Source organism: Rhinoderma darwinii, chromosome 5 (assembly GCF_050947455.1).
Source record: "Rhinoderma darwinii isolate aRhiDar2 chromosome 5, aRhiDar2.hap1, whole genome shotgun sequence".
Lineage (NCBI taxonomy): Eukaryota > Metazoa > Chordata > Amphibia > Anura > Rhinodermatidae > Rhinoderma > Rhinoderma darwinii.
The window spans coordinates 179,263,173-179,281,316 of record NC_134691.1 but is presented as its reverse complement, the minus strand read 5'-3'; the positions used below and the strand labels follow the sequence as shown (position 1 = coordinate 179,281,316).

Sequence of the window (18,144 nt, the reverse complement as noted above, 5' to 3'; positions counted from 1 at the left end):
AGCAATCAAGCATAATAGATGCCAAGACAATATACAGAAGTATACAAATAGTAAAATATAAAATGGTACGTGAAATACAAACACATTGTGTCATAGTATGTTGGATAATACATAAAATATGTCCTAAAAAAAAGCCTCAAGTGTAAATTATCCAATTAAATAAAAGTGTCAACACATGTGATGAGTGAAAATATATAAAAATTAAAAACGAAATCACCTGCTGGGACTTCATTATCACACAACGGCCATAAAGGCGTCCAAGTAGCGCTATTGCGCATGCGTGGAAGTTTCGACAGGTTCAGGGTATCTAGGATATCCGGCGTACATGTGCGCATGCGCCGTACAAAGAAGATGCAGTTGCGCCCATCTTGTTCCAACTACAACTGCATCTTCTTTGTACGGCGAATGCGCATATGTACGCCGGATATCCTGGATACCCTGAACCTGTCAAAATTTCCATGCATGCGCAATAGCGCTACTTGGACGCCGTTATGTGATAATGAAGTCCCAGCAGGTGATTGTCTTTTAATTTTTATACAGTTGCACTCATTACATGTGTTGAAACTTTTACTTAATTGGATAATTTACACTTGAGGCTTTTTTTAGGACATATTTTATGTATTATCCAACATACTATGACACAATGTGCTTGTATTTCACGTACCGTTTTATATTGTACAATTTGTATACTTATGTATATGGTCTTGGCATCTATTATGCTTGATTGCTCATATTTTGGTTTGCTGTCGAAAATAGGGCATGCACCATTTTTTTGACGGCCCGGTTTAAAAAAATCGGCCGTGTGAATAGTACCATTTGGGGTCTATTGTTCCTACTGCGACCGACGTTCAAAAAAACTGCCATTGCATGGCCGGGAATCCCTGTCGTGTGAATAGGGCCTAAGTCGGCATGGATTTTAAATGCGGAATCAGAACCGAATATCTGCAACGCCGGCACATACCCTTAGAGTTACAATAATTACATCTCTTGTAACATCTATAACGTCTTTCACAACTAATAAAAAAAGCAGATGTTCTGTGGATTCTATGATATAAAATATAAAAAGAAACAAATGTTACTCAAATAATGCAAACTTTATTCATTGGCGATTTCATTTCAATTTCATTGTAAGGCAGGCATCAGACGCCTGGACATTGGGTGGCAGACTTCCTAGCTGCTTCAGCCTGACTTAACTGGGCCTCATTTATAAAACTTGTGCAGACTGTTGACCATAGTAAGAAGATTCCAGCTCTCAATTTCCAGGGCACGTTAGCATATCAAATTGCTGCTTTCATTTTCTATGGAAAAATCACTTATTTTCTGGGCCATAATTTTAATACATCGCCCATTATGTCCTCTTATAGTCCACTGTAGGTTGATTTGCATGCAAAAACATTTTTTAACATAACACCATATTCAGGTCAGTGTTATTAAAGGGAACCGGTCACTAACATTTCACCCCTCGCTGGCCGCTGCAGTCAAAAGTTCATTGCCGTTATCCCCTCTCCTAAACTCCTCCCCCCGACCGTAAATAACGGTCTGCAAACATTTTGCGCCTTTTATGGTAATAATCCGGTAGTTTCGTTCTTTGCCTCTTCCCATGCCCAGCCTATCGCTGAAAAATGGCCTGCTCCGGAATGCCGAAATTTTGTCTGAGATTGTACGCATGTGCCCGTCATGCATGGTCCGACGCCCTTCCCTGCTTGGTCCGGGCCTCAAATTTAGTTACTGCGCATGTACCCCTATGGTGTCCCAATGTGCGCATGCACCAGAACGTCGATGCGCAAGCGTGGGATTTCATGTGTCCCGCGGGGAGGTGGCGAGGAGCGGTCAGTTAACTTGGAAAGGCTTGAGGAATGAAGATATGACTTTTATGCTCATTAGAATACGACACAGGAACACTAAAAAATGGAATACTAAAGATACAGAGCCGACTAAGAAGATAATTATAGGTTACATAAAAAGTATTTTTCACCCACTTCCACCAGATATTGCTGGTTTAATAGGTGAAATGCTGGTGACAGGTTCCCTTTAAGGCAGACCCATTATTTTTTTTTTAGGATTAGCCTTCTATCTAGTGCAGTTTCTGTCTTTAGGCAGAACTTCATTGACCATATGAAAACTTTGTTATAAAATGAAATACGATGTCCGTCTGTTACTATGTTGTTCAAAGTATTTCACTTTTGTTACACATTGCTGCAGTCCTTGTTCTGACATACAACACATTGCTGCTGAGGGTATGGACTCACATAGCGGCCACTCTCCGGCTGAATACGGAGTCTACATGCCTTTTTACTGCAAATCGGCAAGATTTTCAAAGAATTATTAACGCCGTGCAGACATTAATAATGATTTGAAATCCGCAGTGATTTGTGGTAAAACCGCACGGTGGCTGCATTTAGGCCGCTACATATGCACGCACACTTTTGAGACTTATGATTTGTCTAATCTAACGCACCTATTTTTACTCTTAACCAGGTCATACCATGCTTATAATGAACTCTGTACAGCCAAGTTCGTGTGCCGCAGGCAAGCCACTTTCTGGAAAGCAACATTAATTTTACTTTTGATAGCCCTTTAATAATTAAAGGAAAACAATCTTTATTGTTAAAAAAAAACAAAAAAAAACACAAAAAAAGCCCAAACATGCACTGTTTCCACTATACTGAAAGAACATTCACAATGTTTTCTCTAGCTGCAGACCTATTCACGAATTATGAAAAGTACCCAGAATGCAAAGCATTTGCCCATAACCTTGTAACAACCTCCACTAATGAAATTTTGCTGTTCTACATTTCAATTCAAAGAAAACATCCCGAGCACCTCAGGTTCAAAATGTCCAGCTTCATCATGTGGCTAAGAACGCAGAAATAAGTCTGCAATATTCTCAGATATGGGATAGCATATGTGCTCTATATCTAAAGTACAAATCTAAATCCCAGTCTATTCACTGCCTTAAGCATAGGGGTTAATGTTCATAAACTTGTCTCTTCACATACTCCTACTGGAACATTGTAATGTCGATCGTCTTCAGTTATAAGGGTTACCACGGGCCAGTCAGCCTGGTCATCGGGATAGTGGGTAATAAATTCATCCGTTCCATATTTATATAATCTATATACTTTGATGGTGTGATGCAACGCATATCCAAGGAGAAACATTTCAACCTAAAAATGAAAAACAAAAAATTATTGAGATATTTTATAGGGTCTTTGGGAATACTGCAACAGGCACTTGACAAGGCACGACTTCACATGAATTGCTCCCTCCTATGGGTCCAACTGATTATTGCTTTGTATACAGGACACAATTGAATTGAAGCCATAAAGTGCCAACCAAGGGGTTCTATGAATTGTTTGAAGCACTTCCCAGCGATGGGCAAAGATTGGCATGTAAAATCCCACAAGGTGACTACTAGGTGTATGAACATACCTGCTCCAGTCCTCCGGAGTGCCCCACGTGATTTAAGTGATTCTTCATAAACTCCCGAGGATTATTAGATGTGTTTCTAGCAAATAGTAGCCATGAGAACACTGGTACTTCCTTGCCATCTTCGTTGGCATTAAATAAGTCAATAGCAGTTTTCAGCATCAAGAACTTCACTGCCTCATACAAGCAGTACTCCTCTTCATTCTGAAAGATCTCATCACAAGCAGCTCGTTTCTCGTCTGGGATCTTTAGTTCACTCAATTCGGACCACTGGATAAAAAGAGATGCACAAATAAATAAACACATCAATATGTATTATAGTCTTTATGGTAAGACTCATATTGGATAGCTACGATGAGAGAAAGTTTGTAAGGCCAGAAAAAAATACAAAGCATTATTTCTGGCGACCGTGCGTACTTTAGAAATGAAGTAACACCATGTTTATGTGCATTTGCATTCCCGATGCTTTCACCTATCCAAACGATTCTGAGACGGTTTTCTCGTGATACATTGGACTTTATGTTAGTGATACAATTTGGTAGATATATTCAGTGTTTAGTTGTGAAAAACACTAAAATCTAGAGAAAATTTGGAAAATTAGCATTTTTCTAACTTTAAATACATCTGACAGATATCTCACAAAATAGAAACTAGTTAAAGGGGTTTTCACATCAGGGACATTTAGGACATATCCACGGGATATGCCATAAAAGTGAGAGATGTGGGTCCCATCTCTATCTCTAGAATGGGGACCCTTAAAACCCGTTCTAGCCTTCTGTGTTCCCGCTGACGCTTGTGATTTCCGACCATATTAGAAGAAAACAGCATAGCTCGCTGAACTACGCGGTTTCCGTAACTCCCATAGTAGTAAATGGCAGTTATGGAAGTAGCGTAACTGCTATTCACTTCTATGGGACTTATGGAAACAGTAACAGTAACAATTCTGACAATGGGAATGGTAACACCCATTTGACTACACATACTTTTTGTGGAATATAAGGATTTCCTATAACAGACATGTCAAGAGAGGTGACAGATTCTCTCTAAATCCAGTGACTCACAGGTGACATCTTTTCTGATGGGAGTCGTTCTCTTTCCTTATAGACACAAACAACTTTGGCGACTTCTCCTGACCACTGCAGAATTTCCTTCAGAGACCTCTTTGTCTCTCGCTTCTGCAGCTATTTTCAGCCTCTATAGCAACAGAAAAATTCAGACACCAACTCCCAAAAATTGTTCCACATCCCAGACCAGACCCCTAAGCAAATTCAGACCCAAGGTCCATAGATTAATTCAGACCTCAGACCAGACCCTAGAATACATACACATCCCAGACCTTCTAAACTCTTATAGTCCCCAGACCAGACCCCCTAAACAAATACAGACCCCTGAATTGACGCCTTAAACGACCTCGGGCAACAACCTAAACTAATACATACCCCAAACCCCTTAAAATACAGACCCCAGGCCAGACCCCCTAAATACAGTCCCTAGACCAGACCTCAAACTTACATAGCAGCTCACACTTTTTTCTATGGAGTCTTGCTGGTCTACTCTCTTGTTTATGTCTGCAGGTCCTTTTTGCAGGACCAGGGACAAACGCATGTTCTTTAAAGGGGTTTTCCAAATGCATGCTTTTCGAACTAGGTTATGTTCGCCATGCTCCCATCTCATTTTTACGATACGGGTAGTGCTATACACTTATCCACCAGCCTAGCCCTTTATATTACAAGCTGTAATAAAAGAACTAGGCTAGTGGATATGTGCTGACCACTACTGGCAGCGTAAAAACCAGTGTAGATAGTGCCACACACAGCACCCCTGTAGATAGTGCCACACTCATCTGTCCACGTTCCCACACCGTGCTATCCTCCAGTGATTCAGTCCTGATCTCTTTAACCAGGCCTGCTCCAGCGGAGTGATGCGATGACGTCATTGAACCGCCTGCATCACAAAAAAGTGCAGAATGGCTGAGAAGGGAACCAATGATTCCCTTGCCTCGACAGTGCTGTCAATTAATACAATTAAGTCCCATAGTATGTAAAGGCCTTCTGGTCCTGGTCACAGGGGGGTTTCCGGGCAACTGGAAACACCCCTCTATGTGCACCCATACACAAAACCCTTTTGTTACGTTTTGTGACAATGTGCTTTTATTCTTTGGATGGCCTCGGTCCCCTGCCCTAAACAGCCTTATGGGGAATCACCACTGGTCTGGGTCTAGAATGTGTCAAAAATTGCACCACATTTTTGTCAAATTTGGCATTTTGGATGTGGTTGAACTGCGCAAAAAATCTGGCACAAAATAAGCCAAATCAAAAGGTGGTATAAGAAAGAGAACAGCGTCTAACAGGTCAACGAAGATGTGCCCAAATCAGCACACAGCATTCCACAGTGTAATAAATTTGGTGCATCTTCGGATTGACTGGTCTGATTGCCACTGTCTAAATATTAGACAGCATTAGTAAATGTGGGCCAACATGGTACTGACAAGAAACTAGAATTTGGCATTTTAATTACTAATTTACTTATGTATGACAATTTTGGAATTTCTCGGATTAGTTAACACACAAGACCACAATTACAGCGTTCAGAATTCATCTTCTAATTTGCACTGAAAAACATAAAAATAGACATGAGGCCTAATGTTTCTTTTTAGGTATTGGGTCTGTATTTACCTTCAAAACAATGTGACCCTTTATCTCCCAATTACTTATAGTGTATTCCTGGACCTTTGAAAGGAGAAGTAAAAACCTGTCTATGAGTGGATTGATACGGGACAGAAATGATGCAGATTGCAGTGCCAGCCACGTGGATGAAATTTGAACAAATCTCATCCACATGCTGCTGAACATTTTGCACATGCTCATTCTGTTCTAGATATTCACTGCTCACACTTTTCCACAAAGAAGTGGTGAAATCCGCAGCATTCAAGGTAGCTTTACAGACGTCATGCTCATAATTTATACATCTGAAAAAAGAAACACTCAACAAGACTCATAGCAGCCGGCTATTGACAAATCCATTACGGTGACGTTTCAAAGCAGATTAGTGAAGCCAAAATGCAAGATAAATCCAGACGTTCTCTTTGCTAAAATATCTTTACTGTCTAATATGGGAATAGTATTAACATATATTTAAAAAATAAAAATGAAAATTAAAATTGTGCTACAACTGTATATTGCAAAAAAAATAAAAAAAATAAGTCACTATTAATCAATGGACATCAGTGTTACTGGATCAGCTATTTAAAGGTGAATACAGTTTTAAGACATTTCTTTATAAATCAGAACTAGGAATACCCAAAACCACCGAATGTCGGGTTATAGTACACAGTCTTAGGGAGTTTGAAGTACCCAGGTAGTAATTTACAGTAGCCTGTAGTTTGTCGACGCACCGCTAATACAGGCTGCAGCAATCTGCTGCTGGGCTTTACATCAGTATAAACCATCGTTTATGTCCGTAATTGAGGATAAAATTGCAGACCCATTCATTTCTATAGGCCACGGACACCTTTCTGTATATGTACGGGTGTGTCCGGGCCATAAAAATGATCTGCAAAATATACAACATGTCCAATTCTTGTCCGCAATTACGGGACGGACTCGCCCATAGAAGTCTATGGGCGCTACAGCAATTGCGGACACCTACGGAAGTGCATCCGTATTTGCGGATCCATATTTGCGGACAGTAAAAACCCTTATGGACGTGTGGATTAGGCCTACGTCTGCAGAGAACTGAGGGAACACCGGCATTTTCTATATTGGGAGCGGTTAAAGGAGGGCAAAGAGGTTCTGGGTATTCTTACGTACCCCCAACTTATACCTCAAACATGTGCATAGGGTATAATGGGCCTATAGCGTGTCCTTCTAGCGGACTACATCAATATACCTTTTTGTTTTACTTAATTTTCAAACCGAAGGGGATCGCACACAAAAAAATAATAAAGTATAGCGGGCAGTATATATATTTTTTCTGGTATGATAGTGAATAGGTGATGTATACAACTGCAGGATACAGCGACTGTCGTCAAATGTACTGTGAAGAGAACCGAATCTGTATGTGGTAACTAAAGCATTTATATGGAAAATAAACATATTACAAATGTAGCTGCGATTTGGTAAACCGTTATTACCAGTGTAGCCGGAGTGAATAATTGAAGGATTTTTTGCGCATTCGCGGACACAGCCCTGAATATACAATGCATTCACCTTTTTCTTAAACAGCTCCAAGGACTCCTTTATCTGCACCCATGTTTTTTTGCTTCCATGCGAATGCCAGAATCTCCACAGTTTGATCCACTCGTATTTTTTAACAAGCTTTTCGGGCAACTATGAATAAAATACAGGTTTCAGAAATGTACTGTAATTATTCCTCTGAATCCAACCAAACAACTTATTTTACAACTTCACAAAACACAAAGTTCCGGTCAGGAAAGTAAGGAATAAGCATCTTAGCGCCTGTTCACATCACAGTTTCCCTTTCATTGAGGGGTTCCGTCGGGTTAACCCCTCAACAGAAGGGCAAACGCAATCTTGAGCTTCCGTTTCCCTCACCATTGATATAAATAGAGACAGAAACATTACTAAAGGTTTCCGTTTGTCACTGTTGAGTAAGGGTTCCGTCGGTATTCTCTTAGGCTGGGGCCAGACTTTGGTTTTGTAGTGAGCGATAAATCACTGTCCATAGGAATGCATCAGGCTGGAGCTATTTATCTCACTACCAAAAATCGCTCCGGCGTGGTACTGTAATAGGTCACCATTGCAACAAGTCAGTTCGTGAAATGTCTTCCGTCCTAAATATTACCGTGAGTGATATTACAATTTCAGCCTAGTAAAAAAGCAGGCGAAAATAAAGAACCAGAAAGCGCCAAAACGTTCTCACATACATTGTACTACAATTTGGTTCCCTGGGTCTCCGGCGCGGTGCTGATCACAGATCGAGCCTATTAGTACAAGAACTACCACATTGGTTTAGCAGAACAACCTTACAATTATATTCCCGGGTGGATACTGCATGTTTCTTGGCAGTCAAACAGTAACATAGATACGTATGTAGATACAGTACAAACAGTGTGCATACTGCCATCTGGTGTCCTCTATGTGTATGACAATTTGGTTGCTGCAGTTATTTTTTAAAAGTCCTAAGTACAGTCTTTCTGACTTTAACGGCAGTAAGAAGGATACGGACATTGATGTGGATGCTGAAAAACAATCTATGACAGTTTAACCACCAGCGCACAGAGGAAATGTCGATCTACGGAAAATTCCACGGATGTGCTGATGGGGAACTTTAAAAATAGTTTAGCAATTCTATAAAAATCATCATTAAAAAGGGAACTTGCCATGACTTTTCAGCTTCCTAAACTGCCACCATGCTGTAATACCTAACATGCAAAGGTTTACAAAGATGCCCATTTATATACTGGATGTGCTATGTTATTACAAGACAGGCAGGGCATGTTTAGGGACTGGACTGCCAGACTCTTTAGCATTGTGGCTCCGCCTAGATGACTCTTCACAGGTAATTTGCATACAATATGCCTGTCGTGCCTCATGCAAACATATTGTGTTTTAATAAAATGGTACAAAACCTCAACTATTAAAAGGTCTACAGTACTTTTCAGTCCTTTCTCCACCAACAAAACATGTAATGTTTGACCAGTATGCATACAGTATGGAACATATGGTTAAACTGGCTGGCACTTCTAAGCTTGTAGTACTGTAAACAGCCAATAACAGAAGTGCAGTGCCTGGTGAGAAGGGCATCTCTTAAAGGGGTATTCCAACAAATTTTGTTGAACTGCATGTCAATCAAACAAGTCACGTTGATGGGTCTGGCCCAGTAACTAAAATGCCATTAATGTTAAAAAAAAATAAAAATAATCGACCCAGACATCCTCGTTTTGTGAGTGCTGCGGTTTTCTATTTTGAGATATATATATATATATAAAAAACATTTATTGGTAACTTCCTTAGAAAAAAAAAAAAATCTTAGGGATTTACATGTTTACATGCTAGTGTTACTGTGTTGATAGCATAGTCTTTCAAGATTTCAATATATGAATGTAGAAATCACATCTCTCGAACAGCACTAAACAAATAAATCGTAGACAATGAAAACAGAAAAAATGTGGGCTGAATGCTTGGAATTACTGGGCTGAATGGACAAAAGAAAGGGTCGATGTTCTAGTACATTCTATTTTCCCAGATGAATTCCAAATTCAAAAGGGCACAAAAAACTATTTGAAATCAAGTTTATTAAAAAGCTACACTTGTAAATAATAAAAAAAAATCATCAAAAACATTGCCAATTTTTTTCCATATTATAATCCACCCCTTCCACGATAATAGTGTTGCCATCTTTTGAAAAAGCAAAACATTGAAAAACAGAGCGCAAATGTGAATATAGCCTTATTCCCATCTCACATCGCAGACATAATTGACATATCCACAGGATATGCTATATATGAACGGGGATCACGGAGCGTTGCTCGACTGTTTTGAAAGTCCGATAGAACATTTCGGAGAGAGCTGCATGCATGTGTGTCCACATTACGGATAGAGCCACATGCGTGATGTGAGATGTGGGCTGGGACTCACAACTATCAGACATTTATGGCATATTCTGTGGATATGCCATAAGCATCTGATACGAGAATAGCTTACTTATCTTATTCTGAATTCTTGTTAAAAACATGTTCTACGTACCTGCAGCTGCCACTAGTGGGAGCTTTGGAGCTTACTGCATACTTAATTTTTATACGCAGGCACTGGAACGTTATATTTTGAATCAATGCCTAGGTAGGGGATTTGTAGTTATATATATATATATATTAAAAAAAAATAAAAAAGGGAAGCTCTGACCACTGTCAAGGTATATTAAAAAATAAAATCAGCACAGAGTTTTGAATCAATTTAGATGAAAAAAACTAAATGGTATTCAAAAATGGACATTCACTGGGGCTGGCCATGTTCAGACAACTATTGTCAAATGTCCTTCTTGGGCATGTTAAGCGGATAGTGAGATCCTTCATTAGGAGTCATCTCTCAGGCACAAAGGGGTTGTACCCACTAAGCACGGGATAGGTGATAAATGTATGATCATTGGTGGCACGAATGCAATGAGGAGGATTTTGAATGAAGCGGCGTTCACGCGTGTGTGCTATCGCTCCTTGTGATGTTTAAAGGGCTTATCCGGGAAGTGACATTTTTTTTAGGGGCTGCAATTGAAATAAACCAAAAAAGTTATACTTACCTTTCCTTGCCCCTAGCGATCCAGTGCTGTACCTCCGTCGGCAGTCCAGGTGGCTGTTTACATGCAAGTATCATGTAAAAGCTGCAGCCAATCAGAGAGCTCAGTGGAGCGAATAGTAATTCTGGCATAACGCCAGAAATACAACATATGGCCACTGAGCCGTCTGACTGGCTGCAGCGATCACATGCTACGTGCATGTAAACATCCACCAGGACTGCCACCGGAGCCTGAGGGATTGATCGCCAGCGGCAAGGATAGGTAAGTATTGCTTTTTTGGTTTATTGGCTACATTTGCAGCCTCTACTAAAAATGTTTCACTTCCCAGATAACCCCTTTAAGTATTTTAAGGATATTTGCTTTGACAGAGCTATGCAAGTGATGTAATCTTCCTTTTTTTTATTTATTTCCTAAACAGAACATACAAAATCTTCGAAAATCTGTATAATTATATGGCTATCTTCTGACTTCATCACCTGTCCAGCCTACACGTTCCCAAATCTGAACAGAGTACGCGGGTGACTTACGAAAGCATTATCCATTTATTCTTCACCAACAATACAATACATACTTGAGTAAGATCCTCATCCATCCACTGTGGAAGCTTTGTCATCTGACTAAGGCACTGGAATAAGGTAGCTCTTAAGGCACAATAATTATCTCCCCTTACACGTCTTATGGAACCGAAAAAGTGAGACACTTCTTCATAACCCTGCAAGAGCAAGTCACAAATATACAGTATTTAAGTGTAGTGCATAAAAAACAAAAACCACAATGTAAAGACGGTATAAGGCTGAAGAAAACATATGCCTAACTCTTCTTGACATTAAAAGGTATAATAAGCAAAGAAACTTTATTGGAAAATATACTTTGAGTAAGAATTGCCTACAGAACTGCACAAAACAAAAACAGTAATTGGACATAAAAAGTCCATGCCAAATCATCTTCGTTTCAATGGAGTCTGGGATCCCTGCTTCCCGCAATTACTAATGGGCCGTGGCAATGCATACATCAGAACTTTTCGGGCATAGTAAAAGATTTCCAGTGACACTCAACCAATAACGTCTTCTGATGTGTCACTGTTACAGTGTGTACTACAGCTGGCGCTGTTAAATATGGACAACAGCTGATGTTATTATACAGTCAACGCACTATAGAGGACATTATAAACGCCACACAGTTGATGATATTTTACACCATTCAACCACAACATTAAACCCACTGGCAGGTGAAGTGAATAACATTGATTACCTAGTTACAATGGCGCCTGTCAGGGGTGGGATATATTAGGCAGCAAGTGACTTGTCAGTTCTTTACGTTGATGTGTTGGAAGCCGGAAAAATGGTCAAGTGTATGGATCTGAGCAACTTTGATAAGGGCCAAATTGTGATGACTAGACGACTGGGTCACAGAATCTCAAAATGGCAGGTTTTGTGGGGTGTTGCTGGTATGTAGTAGTTAGTACCTACCAAAAGTGTTCCAAGGAAGGACAAAGGGTGAGAAGGTCATAAGCACCCAAGGCTTATTGATGCGCATGGGAAGCGAAGGTGTAAAGGATCTGCCAGACCCAGCTTCTGTATCGAAGCCCGTGGTTAATCAGTCTGCATCTGCTCCTAGGTCTGATAGAGTGACTCGATCTGCTACCACTCAGGCTGGTAGGCTGAGGAGTGGGAGAACCTATCACAGCCTGGCCAGACGGAGCTAGCTCCTGCCCACTGTCTATTTATATCTTAATTTCCTGCTCTTCCTTTGCCTGTGATTCTGTCTGGTTTCCTGGCTCTGCTGCTCCTGCTAGTACTATTGACCTCTGCTTCAAATTGACCCTGGCTTTACTGACTGCTCTCCTGCTCTGCGTTTGGTACCTCGTACACTCCTGGTTTGACTCGGCTCGTTCACTACTCTTGTTGCTCACAGTGTTGCCGTGGGCAACTGTCCCATTTCCCTTAGCTTCTGTGTACCCTTGTCTGTTTGTCTGTCGTTCACTTATTGAGCGTAGGGACCGTCGCCCAGGTGTACGCCGTCGCCTAGGACGGGCTGTGCAAGTAGGCAGGGACTGAGATTAGGGCTTCCCTGTCTGTCTCCCTACCCCGTCATTATAGAAGTCTAGCCCGTTTGCTCCAATTCCCCAGAAGAGCAACTGTATTACAAATTGCTGAAAAAGTTATTGCTCGTTGTGATATATAAGGCGTCAGCTGCGTAAGCGCAAACCAGTCAGAGATCCCATGCTGACTGGTCCACTGCTGAAAGCGCCTATAATGGGCATCAGAACTGGACCATGGGCAACGGAAGAAGGTTTTCTTTTACATCAAGTGGATGGCCGGGTGCACGTGCGTCTCTTACCTGGGGAAGAGATGGCACCAGGACGCATTATGGGAGGGAAGCCAGCGGAGGAAGTGTGACGCTCTGGGCAATGTTCTGCTGGGAAAAATTGGGTCATGGCATTCATGTGGATGTTACTTTGACATGTACCGCCCATCTAAACATTGTTGCAGAACAAGTTCACCCCTTCATGGTAACAGTATTCCCCGATGGCAGTGGCCTCTTTCAGCAAGATAATGACCTTGCCACACTGCAAAAATTGTTCAGAAATGGTTTGGGGACATGACGAAGTGTTCAAGGTGTTGAATTGGTCTTTAAATTCCCAGATCTCAATCAAATTGACCACCAGTGGGATGTGCTGGAAAAACAAGTTCGATCCATGGAGGCGCCACCTCACAACTTACAAGAGTAAGTAATCCGATCACATTTCTTGCCATGAATAAGAGCACTGCTTGTGCTCGAAACGCGTAGGCTCGGGCATTTGCCCGCACTACCAACCATCCTGAGACTGCGTCTCAATTTTTATATATCTTTTTCACAACAATAAAAGTGGGATCTACGTATCCTTTTTACCCCGACACGGCGCGATTTCTTTTATGCTATTTCACAGTGGGCCGTCGCGGGGATCCGTGCGAAGTGTCTGGTCAAGACGCAGGATTTGGTGAGCTGGAGGCTTCCTCCTATTTTTTCTAAGTAATCCGATGCCAACATCTTGGTGGCAGTTACCACAGGACACGTTCAGAGGTCATATACAGTCCATACCTTGTCAGGTCAGAGCTGTTCTGTTGACACGAGGGGGACCTACACAATATTAGGCAGGTGCTTTTAACGTTATGGCTGAACGGTTTAAATGGATTATATAGTGTGTGTGTGTGGCCTAATGACTCAGGCGTGTGGCTTTTATATAATAAATTTTCTACATCAACTTGAAAACAGATATTTAATATACCTGAAGACCATTAAAAATTATGTGAAGCGTGTACTTTGCTAAGCAAAAGTTGAATAAAAAAGCCTCATAACCTTTAGTTTGCTATATTTTAAGTTGAGAAAAACACCCTTGCTTCCCTGTTTTTAACCTAACTGTCCAAATGGACTGTTGTGTGTAAAGGGGACACATTGGACTGTGAGATGCACTCCAGGGTCCCTCATTTTGATGCTCATTTAGTGATTCAGTTGCTTGTAGTTTTCTTTCCTGTTCTACGAACGGACTTCCTGGAACTGAACACTGATATTTTGGATAGCTTGCAGCAATCTGACCAAGCAGAGCTGTAGTGTAAAGCATGGGAAGTGAGAGCAGAAATCTTAATGAGAAGACAGGAGTTGGATCTAAGGCTACCTTAAACTCCACATAGAAAATGCAGCTAAGCTACAATGACTGATCATAGTTGTGGCTTAAAAAAGCAGAAGCAAAAAGCAATCAGATAACAGATAAGCAGGTGTTACCCCTCAAAATGACACCACAGCGGACCACAACAGGACATCTGCTTGGTGAGACAACTCCTGTCCATATGCTTTATAAGGGCATATGGACGTCATATGGTCCGCTCAGGATCCCCCTCAATGTGCCAGAACAGAAAGCAGCTCTGTAAAAAGGTCCCCGATTCATTTAAATGCCTGGAAAGTAAAGCTATATATTCCCTGCTGGTCCCACTCTGGCTTCTTTTTAAAAAGGGGTAGTCTCGTGAGGACAACCCGTTTGCATATGATCTTTTTGGGAATATAAACATCATAGAGGGGGTCCACCACTCAGGATTACAGCTAGACATGTTAACAAAGAGCGGCTCCCGCTCTGGCAAACCTAGACTGTTCATGTATTACATGGCCTGTATATGAACTGGCTGGCATGTGATACTACAGTTTCCTTGCAGAAGCCAAATGCATCTTCCCACAGCAATAAACAGCTGACTCCTGGGGAAGCTGCAGCCAGACGCTCAATGACCAGCTGACAATCCCTTTAACACTAAGTTTCCATCTCTAAAACGGCACATTAGAAAAGTAGTACAATAAGTTATATACAAGAAGCTAAATAAAAATGTGTTCTTTTTCTTGCAATAACATTTATTTGCCCTCTAAGCGCAATTATGGAAAAATTAGACAAAGATGTGAGTTTTTTTTATTTATTTGATGTTTTAACCCCTTCCCCCTTTGGCCACTTTTGACCTTCCGGACAGAGCCTCATTTTTCAAATCTGACGTGTTAATTTATGTGGTAATAACGTCGAAATGCTTTTACCTGTCCAAGTAATTCAGAGATTGTTTTCTCGTGACACATTGGACTTTATGTTACTAGCAAAATTAGCTCAATACATTCAGTATTTAATTGTGAAAAACACCAAAATTTAGCGAAAAATTGCAAAAATGTGCATTTTTCTAAATTGAAATCTATCTGCTTGTAAGACAGGCAGTTATAACACACAAAATTGTTGCTAATTAACAACCCCCATATGTCTACTTTAGATTGGCATCGCTTTTTGAACACCCTTTTATTTTTCTAGGACGTTACAAGGCTTTGAACTTTAGCAGCAATTTCTGAAATTTTCAAGAAAATGTCAAAAAGCTATTTTTGCAGGGGCCATTTCAGTTGTGAAGTGGCTTTGAGGGCCTTATATATTAGAAACCCCGAATAAGTCACCCTATTTTAAAAACTTCATCCCTCAAAGTATTCAAAACAGCATTTAGAAAGTTTCTTAACCCTTTAGACGTTTCACAGGAATTAAAGCAATGTATTATGTAAAATGTACAAATTTCATTTTTTTTTTTGTTGAAGACATTAATTTTGAATCCATTTTTTTGTAACACAGAAAGTATTACCAGAGAAACACAACTCAATATTTATTGCCCAGGTTCTGCATTTTGTACAAATATCCCACACGTGGCCCTAATGTGCTAATAGACTGAAGCACCGGCCTCAGAAGCAAAGGAGCACCTAGTGGAATTTGGGCCTCCTTTTTATTAGACTATATTTTAGGCACCATGTCGGGTTTGAAGGGCTCTTGCGGTGCCAAAGCAGTGAAAATCCCCCAAAAGTGACCCCATTTGGGAAACTACACAACTCAATGAATTTATCTAGGGGTATAGTGAGCATTTTGACCCCACAGGTTTATTGCAGAAATTATTTCAAAGAAAATGTAGGTTTAGCTAATTTTTTCTCATTTCCACAAGAACTAAAGGAGAAAAAGCAACGCAACATTTGCAAAGCAATTTCTCCCGAGTAAAACAATACCCCACATGTGGTAATAAACGGCTGTTTGGGACCACAGCAGGGCTTAGAAGGGAAAGAGCGCCATTTGGCTTTTTGAGCTCAAATTTAGCAGGAATGGTTTGCGGAGGCCATGTCACATTTACAAAGCCCCTAAGGGACCAAAACAATGAAAACGCCCAAAATGTGACTCCATTTAGGAAACTACACCTCTTGAGGAATTCATCTAGGGGTGTAGTGAGCATTTTGACCCCACACGTGTTTCATAGAATTTATTAGAATTGGGCAGTGAAAATAAAAACAATACCTTTTCTTCAATAAGACTTAGCTTTAGCTCAAAATTTTTCATTTTCTCAACAAATAAGAGGAAAAAAGAACCCCAACATTTGTAAAGCAATTACTCCCGAGTATGGAAATACCCCATTTGTGGTCATAAACTTCTTTTTGGGCACACAGTAGGGCTCAGAAAGGAAGGAGCAGTATTTGGCTTTTGGAGTGCAGATTTTGCTGGATTGGTTTCTGGGCGCTATGTCGCATTTGCAAAGCCCAGGAGGGACCAAAACAGTGGATCCCCCCCAGAAGTGACCCCATTTTGGAAACTACACCCCTCAAAATATTCACCTATTTGTGTAGTGAGCATGTTAACCCCGCAGGTGTTTTGCAGAAATTAGTGTGCACTCGATGTTGTAGAGTGAAAATGGGATTTTTTTGCATAGATATGCCAATATGTGGTGCCCAGCTTGTGCCACCATAACAAGACAGCTCTCTAATTTTTATGCTGTGTTTCCCGGTTTTAGAATCACCCTACATGTGGCCCTAATCTTTTGCCTGGACATTTGACAGGGCTCAGGAGTGAAAGAGTACCATGTAAAATTGAGGCCTAATTTGGCAACTTACACAGTATTGGTTCATAATTGCAGAGCTCTGATGTGAAATAATAAAAGAAACCCGAGGAGTGACCCCATTTTTGGAAACTGCACCCCTCAAGTCATTTATTAAGGGATGTAGTGAGAATTTTCACCCCACAGGATGGTGCAAAATAAAAATGTCAATTTTTCCCTAGATATGCCATTTATGGCAAATATGTCGTGCCCAGCTTGTGCCACTGGAGACACACACCCCAAAAATTGTTAAAAGGTTTCCTCCGGGTATGACGATGCTATAAATGTGGAAGTAAACTGCCGTTTTGGCACGCTGTAGGGTTCAGAGCGGAGGGAGCGCCATTTGGCTTTTGGAGCGCGGATTTTGCTTGGTAGTAGTTTTGTTTGAGTATTGCTGGTGTTTCCGTTTATAATGTGGGGGTACATGTAAGCTGGGCAGAGTACATTAGGGGCATAGTCAGGTGGTATAATAAAGGGGTAAAAAAAAACTTTCAATAATCCATAGATGTGTGTTACGCTGTGGAGCAATCATTTCTGCACAGGCCGGTGTCGCGCTGATAAATGTCCTTCCTTATCCCCCTTTTGGTCCACACTCCGCACCTTTGCAGTTTGGGTAATTTTGCTGGGAATGTGTTGTCCTGGTTTAACATGGGCACCCTCGCTTCCAGCAGATGCGTTTCCCTAATTTTAGGGCCGTGATAATTTGCCTCTTGAAACAGAAGAAATGTTCCCCTCGGGCCTGCACAACTCCATATTTTTATTTCCTGACTTATTGGAGCCTTAACAAATTTTATTTTTTCATAGAGGTAGTGGTATGAGGGTTTTTTTTTTGCGAAACGAGCTATAGTTTTCATAGGTACCATTTTTGGATACATGCGACTTTTTGATCACTTTTTATTCCAATATTTGTGGGGCAAAGTAACCCAAAAATTCTGGTATCGGTTTTTACGTTTTTTTGTACGCTGTTCACCGCGTGGAATAAATAACATAATATTTTTAAAGTTCATGCCGTTACGGTCGCGGCGATAACAAATATGTATGGTTTCTTTTTTTGAATAATAAAGGA

The 18,144-nt window shown here is 40.8% G+C and overlaps 1 protein-coding gene across 6 annotated transcripts in view; it reads right to left on the bottom strand.

The window, feature by feature from the left end:
• Nucleotides 1-1,075: 1,075 nt before the first annotated feature.
• The window catches only part of OTULIN (OTU deubiquitinase with linear linkage specificity), a 28,444-nt gene continuing 11,375 nt past the window's right edge, over nt 1,076-18,144 (bottom strand). For all 6 annotated transcript variants that reach the window (XM_075826757.1, XM_075826753.1, XM_075826756.1 and 3 more), the window contains 4 exons: nt 11,252-11,392; nt 7,638-7,757; nt 3,433-3,699; nt 1,076-3,167 (listed from right to left, as the gene is read on the bottom strand). In XM_075826757.1, coding sequence (XP_075682872.1) covers nt 2,976-3,167; nt 3,433-3,699; nt 7,638-7,757; nt 11,252-11,392 — 720 coding nt within the window. In that variant the 3' untranslated portion in view covers nt 1,076-2,975. The remainder of the gene's footprint in view (nt 3,168-3,432; nt 3,700-7,637; nt 7,758-11,251; nt 11,393-18,144) is intronic.